The 10,115-nt window shown below is 37.7% G+C and overlaps 1 protein-coding gene across 2 annotated transcripts in view; it reads left to right on the forward strand.

The window, feature by feature from the left end:
• LOC138710295 (zinc finger protein ZFP2-like) overlaps positions 1–5,056 on the forward strand; it is a 32,241-nt gene extending 27,185 nt beyond the window's left edge. For both annotated transcript variants that reach the window (XM_069841075.1, XM_069841076.1), the window contains one exon: positions 167–5,056. In XM_069841075.1, coding sequence (XP_069697176.1) covers positions 167–1,256 — 1,090 coding nt within the window. In that variant the 3' untranslated portion in view covers positions 1,257–5,056. The remainder of the gene's footprint in view (positions 1–166) is intronic.
• The last annotated feature ends 5,059 nt before the right edge of the window (positions 5,057–10,115 follow it).

A 10,115-nucleotide genomic window follows, 5' to 3' on the forward strand; every position in this document is an offset into this window, starting at 1 on the left:
CAGAGTGAGGTGACGTCACAGCTGTTTCCTGTCCTGGTCTGTTCTACGCAAATATGTCATATTCTTGTAGCTTAGGATTTTACGGAAGTGCACTTTAGAGACGATGTTGTTTGTCTTTGTTGTAGTGTTGATCGTAACTTCCAGTAATGGTTTCTTTTGATTTCAGCACTTTGAGCAATGACTGGAATGAAACTCCACAGCTGAAGTACACAAGACCTAAAAGTTGTCCCCTATCAGAGATTCCTGCTGGAGAAAGTGCGCCTGGACGCCAGATTAACCATTTACCTCGAAGAGAGAACGTGGATTCAGAGTCGGTCAGGCATACTGACGAAGGTGTCTTTAACTGTGATGTTTGTGGCAAGTTGTTACAGACTCTCCACAGCCACAGAAAGCATTTGCGCACCCACTTCGCCAAAAGGAGATTCAAATGCAACGCATGTGGGAAATATTTCTCTCAGTTAGGACATCTCAACGTACATGTACGTATTCACATGGACCAGAAAGAGTTCAAATGCTCTACCTGTGGCAAATGTTTTATACGATCAGAAGCTCTCAAAGTCCATGCTCGCACGCACTCAGGAGAGAGGCCTTTCAAATGCGCTGTGTGTGGAAAATCTTTTTCACGTTCTGATGCGTTGAAAGTCCATGGCCGTACGCACACTGGCGAGAAACCATATAAGTGCAATATTTGTGGGAAATTTTTCCGATTTTTGGGGCATTTCAAAGTCCATGGTCGTACGCATTCTGGCGAGAAGCCATTCAAATGCAATATTTGCGGGAAATCTTTTGTAGAATCCGGAGGACTCATATTCCATTCACGTACGCATTCTGGCAACAAGCCGTTTAATTGCAATGCATGTGGGAAATGTTTCATGCACTCTGGGGCCCTCACAGTCCATGCTCGTACTCATTCTGGTGAAAAGCCATTCAAATGCGATGTCTGTGGAAAATGTTTTGCACAGTCTGGAGCTCTCAAAGCCCATGGTCGTACGCATTCTGGCGAAAGGCCATTTAAATGCAATGTATGTGGCAAATGTTTTCCAGTGTCGAGTTCTCTCAAATTGCATGCACTTATTCATTCTGGCGAAAAACCATTCAAATGCGACATATGTGGGAAATGTTTTCTACGTTCTGGAGCTCTCTTAGTTCATACTCGTACGCATTCTGGTGAGAAGCCATTCAAATGTTCTCTTTGTGAGAAATGTTTCACACGATCGCACACACTCAGAAAACATTTAGGTTCGCATATGGGCTAGAAACCATTCAGATGTTCTGTCTGTGGGGAATATTTCATACGACCGCATCTACTTAATCTTTTTCACTTTAGGGTGTTCCTTATTTTACCAAAAGAAAAAAAAGTCGAAAATTTTTGCGCCTATCTCGTAAATATTTTCCATTTGGTCAGATTTACTCGAAGTATTTCATTTCAATAGAATGATATTTACCCGTGCCGATTTGAGCGCCAAATTTGAATGTTGGGAATTCTAGGTGTTTTAGTTTGAAGTCAGTGTATAAGCTATTGATGAATGTTTAATATCTAATTTTTTATTAAATAATTGCCCATCCGATTCTCCACAAAGAGGAATACATATCTTTTCCATGTATAAATTCTCTCTATTCAAATTTGCTACCATTTTGATTTTGAGTAGTACATCTACATCATCAAAGAGCGATAGGATAGACAATGCTTCTGATAAATACCACATAATGGTAACTGACTTTTTTTTACAACTGCTTTTGAAATTATGAAATCTATTTTTCCATATGATTTCAGAACTTTTAAGAAGCAGAGATCTTGATAAGGAGCTTTTACAGCTGCACTACACTGAAGCCACGATTTGACTAAACAGTTACAATGAACAGAGAGATATCCCGTAAGGCACTTTTATCTTTAATGAATGATTTAAGTTGAGATCTGAGCAGAAACATTTTTAACCAATATATTATTCTTGCCATCCATCTTGCTTGATGCATCGCCGCAGGAGGGCGTATTTTTAGTTTTTTTTTTTTCCCAGAGTTTCTTTCCAGAAATATTGTTAAGAGCTGTACGAGTTCACGATAATCACCTCTCAGTGTTGGATTATTTGATTCACTATCGTAAAAGCCTAAAATTTCCTTTATTTCCGAATCATTGAATAACCCTTCCACATTCTTCCTGCTACTTCGAAAATTATTGGCATTGACACTTTTCCAGCTTTCCCTCAAATGTTTAAAACGTGCTATGTCAGGACTACTTGTTACATCATGTAATTTACATTCAAATACACATCGTAAAATAAGTTCATATATGTGATGACGGCATGGGAAATACAACTTCCTGTCCAATTTTTGTTCATGTAAGACACGTGTCCATTAAAACGCCCAGTGCTTGAGGCATTTGTGTCGCTGCAGAGAATTTGTACGTTGTATTCAATACCCCAATATGTTAATGCATTCCAAACAGCATTCTTTTGCTCTTCACTAGAACTATTCTGTAATTTTAGAATGCCAGTGAGCTGCTCTCTGTCCCCAAATGTAGCAACGATTGGAAGTCTTTCTCCTTTTGCGTCTCTGACATTTAATGCGGGCAACAGTTTACCATCCCAACTAACAGTAAGAATTGCAGGGATATCATTCTTGAAAGTGGATTTAATTATTTCAGTAAGTTCTCTTCTCATTTTCTGTTTCATTCGATGAATAGAAGATTTATTAACAGAGAAGACTTCAGTACATTATTGTGGCCAAGTGCCTCTGTTGTCACCTGAAGGATGTAGGGTATACAGAATCTCTTACACTCAGCTGACATCTATCCAAAGCAGCCACTAATTCTGTAGTGATAAAATTTTTGTTACGTCACCTTGTAGCATTCTGCATTGATGTACTCTCTTGAAGTCTCTCCTAATAACTGACCAACATTGACTTCATGTCAACTTGGAAATGCCTTATCTGAATCTTCAGATGATGAAAAAGGAGGTACAGCAAAAGATTTACAAGTAGATGCTGCACGCTGTTTTCTCGTTTGCCTTTTCTTTTCTTCCAATTTTCTTTGCCTCGCCTTTTTTTCTTTATCAGCGAGTTTTCAATGTAGTCCTGGAAGGTAGACTTTACATCCTGGCTCTCGCTGTTGAAGTAAAAACATGCTGTCTTCTTCCAACTTGATTGTTTGTAGAACATTGGCATGTGAGATATTGAATAGATTGTCCAAATTATAAACTCCTCTTCACAGCACTTAAAAATGTCTGCACACTTCTTTGCATTTGTTTTTTTGCAATTTTCTCCACTCTGAATGCAAGTTAATAAGTTTTTGTCAACAATGCTGAATAGCTCTTGTCAGAATTCTTGATTTCTCCTAAAATATGATACAGTCATGAACCACAAGATTGGCACTTTCACTAAGAGTTAATTTTACCTCCTGTATGTTAAAAAATAAGCACTTGTGTATTTGATGATAATTTGTATCCAGTTATTTGGCGTTTTATATCACTTATTAGAAACACACGTTCCCTAGCAATACGTAATTGATGTGACATTATGTTAGAGTAGCGACCCGAAAACTTACTCAACACGATCAGTAACAGATGAACTGGCTGTACTGCACATACTGGCTCAGCGTGAAAAGTCCAGAGTCATGTGAGTTCACACTCCATTCGGCACAAATTACAATGCTTCAAACACAGCAAAATTTTATGTAGGCATGTTTCGTACAAAATTTGATAGTGGGCGTTCAAAAATGTTGAAATCGAAAAATAAGGGACACCCTAGCGTAGATTTGAAAAATCATTTTACATGCAAAATTTTATATGGTTAGTCTAAGTTTGTCGTGTATAAACTGTCTGATTAATCTATATCTGTGTATATATTTATATTAATATATATATGCCTATATATAGGTTAGCATGTCTTATAATGAAACGAGTGGGCCTAGGTTCAAATTATTGGTACAAGTTCCTTGGTTCAGGTTTTCCCCGGGATTTTTCTTCAACTCATTGAGAGCAAATACTGGATAACTTTCGGCGCTGGATCTTGGACTCATTTCGCTGGCATTATTGCTCTGATTTCATTCGGACGATAGATAACTATAACAGTTGAGAAAGCATCGTGAAATTAAACACTTAAAACCAATATACTGATAGGTATAAAATATTGTTAATAGTGCAAAAAAAAAAAAAAAACATATTTCTGTAAATTACATGGATATAACTCCTGATCACATATGACAGATTGATCAGCCTAATGGACTTTCAAGACAACTACTTTTATCAAATTCACTATGATGCCATCTAGCAACTGCAAAAGAAATTACGTTATAACCTTTATGGAATTGCATGGTGCAACTGTACTTCCATCTACCGGTCAAAAAATACCTTTTCGACGGTGGTGGTTTTCATTTTATGTTGTCATTTCATAACATGAGAATGGACAATCTGATATATATGATCAGGGATATAACATCTCATACAGATTTTTATAGTGGAAGTCTTAATCCATCAAGCGAATCTCCATACTGTACGTCACACTTAAGCAAATTCTTTATCAGCTGCTAATAAGAATGTGAGAATTATGGGATTTTGGCATATTTGAAGGCATAATTTTGTGTTAGTACTTACACTTGCTGCATACCTGAATGTTGCGTCTGCTACTTCATAGCACTACACTTGCTTGGTTAGAAGCAAAGCAGTCTTAATATACGCTTGTAATAAACGACGGTTGGGAGAAATGTAATAAAAACTATTTATAAAGGCGTTTATGTCACTTAAACATACATTTTCTATTGATGAGAGCTAAGGAACTTAACACCAAAGTACTTGTACTGAACACTTAAGCCTACAGGTAGGAGAAGTGAATTGGGAAAATGAAGGTGTTGTAGATATTATTTATAAAGTTGTTCAAAACGTTGATATGCAATGCTTGGTTTAAGAAGAAACTGGACGGTAATAAATAATCTTTCTGTCATTTCGTGTAATTTATAAGTATGAATAATTATTACTTATTTTATCCTATAAAAATGTGAAAGGAGAGAAAATGTTAATTTTGTTTATATACTTGAGTATTAATAAACATTTTACAAGCAATAAAACTTATATTTTCTCCATTTGTGACGAATTGGTAACATGGAATGGAATGATGTTCTTCGTGTATTCCTTTCCTATATTTATCAATTGACATCACTACTCCATATACTGTAGTTGACGTGCATTGTATTGCATGCCGACCAGATTATGAATGTCGACATGCAGTCTTTGGAAATTATTCACGACATTCAATGCATCAGGGGTTTCAAATAGCAGTAGTGCATGAATCTTGGATTGAGGCCAACGAGCTTCAATTTATTATATATTTTTAAGCCAGATATTTTTGGAAGCAATACTTATATTTTGGAGAAACTAAAAAGCGATATTCAGAGACACGACATGAAAAATGCTATTAGTGCCAAAGAGAAAAATCCTAGAAGACAGGCCTTGCTTGTACAACTACACTGACTAGCAAAAAAAGCGATACTTTCAAATATTTTTAAACAACGTTGTTATCTTATTTTGAAAATTGATTCCATAGTAATATTACAACAGTACATTTAAATAACAATAATAGGCAATACCAATACTGAGTTTGATATGAATTCCGTAATAATTGACAACAGAATAAATCGTGACTTTTAAAATGTTGCATGGTAAATGGAAACAATCCTATCAACTCATTAATTGCGAGCCATAACAAAAAAAAAAGGAAAACAGTCCTGCAGCTTAGTAACCAGTATTCCCTCCTCTGGCATCAACTACAGCTCTCACTTCCTGGGTAATATGAGTAGTTATGTACTACCCTTACATTTTACTGTTATGGTTTTCATCTAATTAGTAAATTGTGGAATATGAATTAATTTTCTATTTTATTTACGAATGAATAGTTACTAATGCTACTTCATAATTATGTGCGTTAAATTTTTAACTAGTTTTACTAGCATTTTATGTATGTGTCACAAAGTGGGCGACTACACTTGCTAATAATAGTCTACAGCTACACAATAGAATACACTGCATAAGTATAGTATGCCTACACTAGAGAAGAAAGTAGTGTTTTGCGTTTGCCAACAAAGTAGTGCTCAGCAATCCCTGGTAGTAGCATGCTGCCGATCGACTCCGAACATGACTGCAGAGTCACTGTATAGCATTTGGTGGTACATCTTATATAATTTTGGTTTAACTATCATTTTCCATTAAAAATGATTCAATGTTGCAAAAGGTTTCTTATTTCCTGTCTCTTGTGTAACTAATCCATAACACAGATTTTTCTCGAATGCCTTTTTTTTTTTGTCGTAGGCATCAAGAACAGTTAAAGATTTTTCCTGAAGAGAGAGATTTAGTGTGACTCAGCAACTATGGTGCAATAGAATAATATAAACCATGTACTGATTTATTGCTGACCTGAGATAAACACGTATCTGCAGTCCCTTCATAACGAATATAAATTTACGTCTCACATACATTCACTCACTCAGTTTTTATCTTTTAGGGAATTGATAACTTGTTCATGAATCTGAAAATAACTACATGTACTGTTCGTTCTACGAATTTTGAAATTATTTTATAAAATGTTGTCTTGCTGATGAAACATAGCTATAAAGTTTTTGAAAAATTTTCAAACAATTTGTATCTTATACCACAAGTATAACGCTGAACTCACTGCTATGCTTTACCTCGGTTCGGACTCCCACTCCCAATTATGGGCATTCTGGCACACTGCATTAACTTTCAGCAATGTTGTTAGTGTTTTTACCGAATATTTGTACCAGCAGAATGACAAATATTACAGAAGAGAAACAAAATTTGTAATTCTGACCAGAAAACAAAAACACATTTTGGCTCCCTATATTACTTTCTGTTTCATGTGCAGCGTCCTCGGAACCTGATGAATTAGAATTTCAAATTTCTTCAATTTCAAAACATCTAAGTCAGTTTGTGCTCCCCCACATCTGATCCACCACACACATTTCTTAGCGTCAGGAAGAACAGGAGGCAGCAGCTGAGAAGGAGGATTGTCCACAGTCCATGGACGTTGGCATCTCTGGGGAGCCTATAACTGAAGAGGCTGTCTAAGGTAAGTTTTGATTTGGCAATTATGAAAATAATTCAAATTAATCTACAACACTGTAAGGCAGCTTCTGCCCTGTTGAGTAAGAAGCTACCTGAGAAAAATATTGATATTGCTCTCATTCAAGAACCTTAGAAATACAAGGGTTTTATCAGGGGAGTTAGCTGTGCTGGGGGCACACACTATAGTCCCAACACTGAAAAGCCAAGAACCTGCATTTATGCTAGAAATTGGATTAATGCTTTGCTTCATGTGGAGTTCTGTTCTAGGGATGTGACAATCATTGAAACATCCATAATGGAAGGGAGCAGAAAGAGGACTTTATTGTTCTCTTCTGTGTACCTCCCTTACGATGAACCCAACTCGGCATCGGATACTGTGAGGAGATTAATCGCCCACTGCAACGAGACGGGTAAGGAAATCATCATAGGGACTGATGCCAATGCTCACCATATGCTGTGGGGAAGCACCAACATCAATCCTATGGGCGAACAGCTGGCGCAATATCTGTTAAGTACTGACCTATATATTCTTAATAAAGGTAACGAACCAACGTTTGTTAATTCACAGAAGAGGGAAGTTATTGACACGACACTAGGGACTAAATTAGCTGAGGATCTAGTTTCAAAATGGTATGTGTCATTGGATACTCCTGCATCCAATCATAGGTAGATTTACTTTAGAATTAAATCTCAGATCACTAATCCAGTGATCGATAGGAACCCGAGGAAAACTCATTGGGATGGAGATAAAAAGGACCTTTCAGCATTGGTATTGGGTATCTCTAGGAACATACATTCTATAATAGATTTGGAGTTGGCTGTTGACCAGATGCAACAGTCCATTCTCCTATCCTATTGTAATAATTGTCAAGCTAAGATTGCTGCCTCACCAAGGCAAGTTCCTTGGTGGTCTAAAGTGCTAAGCGAACTTAGACATAAAACAAGGAAGCTTTTTAATGTTGCGCAAAGAACTGGTGGTTGCACCAGCTATCGGAGGGAACTCAACAGTTACAACATGGCTATTCGCAAAGCCAAAAGGTAGACTTGTAGGGAGCACTGCGAGGGGATGGAAAACATTCCTACCAATGCAAGACTCGTGACGCTAACGTCTAAAGGTGCTCACAAGATAGTAAGCAAATCAAACTACAAGATGGTAGTTATACACTCTCCGGAATGGAAACGCTCATTTAGCAAGCGTTCATTTTCCGGACTCAAAGTGGTTGACAATGACCAACTGACATTTGGGGCAACCAGATCTGCTCCGTTTAAGTTCGAGCAGTGAGGATTGGAACATGGTCAGGGATGTGATCACTGTAACCAAAGTATGATGTGCTATCAATTATTTTGAACCATATAAATCCGCGGGTCCTGATTCGATCATGCCTGCCATGCTGCAACAGGAAATTGACTCACTGCAGTCTTTCATTTGCAGTATATATAGGGTCTGTCTAGCCTCAGGTTACGTTCCATTGGCTTGGAGACAGACCAAAGTGACATTTATACCGAACCCTGGGCGACCTAACTATTCCAAGGTCAAGGCATATTGTCCAAATAGCCTCTCCTCATTTCTTCTAAAAGCATTGGAGAGACTAGTGGATAGGCACATTAGGGACAAAGTATTGAAGGATTTTCCTTTACACAAGTAATAATCTGCCTATCTATAAGGTAAATCCACAGAAGCAGCGCTTCATCATGTTGTGTCATCAATTGAGAAAGCGCTGGCTTTTAAGGAAATTGCTATTGGATCATTCCTGGGTATAGAAAAACCGTTTGATAAAACTTCATGTGAAGTAGTGCAAAAAATCCTTCAAGAGTGTAAGGTTCCTACACTCATCTGTAGGTGGATATACGACTAAAACTGCCCACGTCAATTGACATGGACTATTATCATTAAAATTTTACTGTCTTCGCGCTACGAGTTGGCGCGGGGAGTAGATAGGCGGGAACGGGGGAACTTCACGCTACACTCTGACCTGAAAACTTCAGTCCACTTACTTGGCTACAAGGGAACGGAGTCAGACATAAAAGATTCCGCATCTTCGGTGCTGTTGCTATGACTATCATTATCACATTTTTCAAAATTTCTGGAGTATGATCTGTCCACGATAATCGTCTGTTTATGTTCCAGCCGTGTATATTAATTCGAATCTCTCAACAAAGCCATTAGCCCCACCGCCCCCATCCTGATGGACAACAATGAGTGTTCTGGACACATTTACGGTAGTCAAAACTCCCGTAACATTTTTATCCTGCCAGCACTTGGGAAACGTTAAATTGGTAGGCCTATCTATCCGCATTTCGTCCAGATACAAAATCGGTTTTTCCACTTTCCTAAGCTTTCTTATTTGCTGTAGATATCTTCACGTATTCTAATTTACAGTGTTTTCCTCAATTTTTTTTTTTGCTGCACACTTCTTCCACCTGAAATCCTTTTTCTTCAGTATTCGTCTTAATGTTGTCTTTCATTTCAAATCAATTTTCTCTTGTAAAAGGGTAGACGTTTGTTGCAGCTTGGTACTATTTTTTTACTTGTTATTTAACGACATTGTAATAACTACTAGCTTCTTCAGTGTCGATTGAATTGATTATGGCGAGATGGTATTTGGCGAAATGAAACCAAGGATTCGCCATAGATTACCTGGCATTCGCCTACCGCTTGGGAAAACCTCGGAAAAAACCCAACCAGGTAGTCAGCGCAAACGGGAATCGAACTCCCGAGCACAACTGCAGATCAGCAGGCAAACGCGCTACCTCCTCAGCTACGACGGTGGCCCTCTTTCTTTTTCAAATAAAAATTCTCAATTATATCTTTTTTGTCAATCTCCCGTCGAAGTCATCTACATTTGCTTTTCGGTAGTCTGGACGTTTACATTTTTTTTCTCCCTCAGGTGTCGACAACGCACTTTCTTGTGTGCAGTCTTTCATTTCATTCCTTATACGCTGTATTGTTCTTGTGAATAGATTAGAGTACTTTTCTACCTTTGCTGTAGGTTTCGTAAGAGGAATCCAAGGCACTGTTGTTCTTTTTCTTCATCACAGAATTATTTT

The sequence above is a fragment of the Periplaneta americana genome, chromosome 12 (genome assembly GCF_040183065.1).
Source record: "Periplaneta americana isolate PAMFEO1 chromosome 12, P.americana_PAMFEO1_priV1, whole genome shotgun sequence".
Taxonomy (NCBI): domain Eukaryota; kingdom Metazoa; phylum Arthropoda; class Insecta; order Blattodea; family Blattidae; genus Periplaneta; species Periplaneta americana.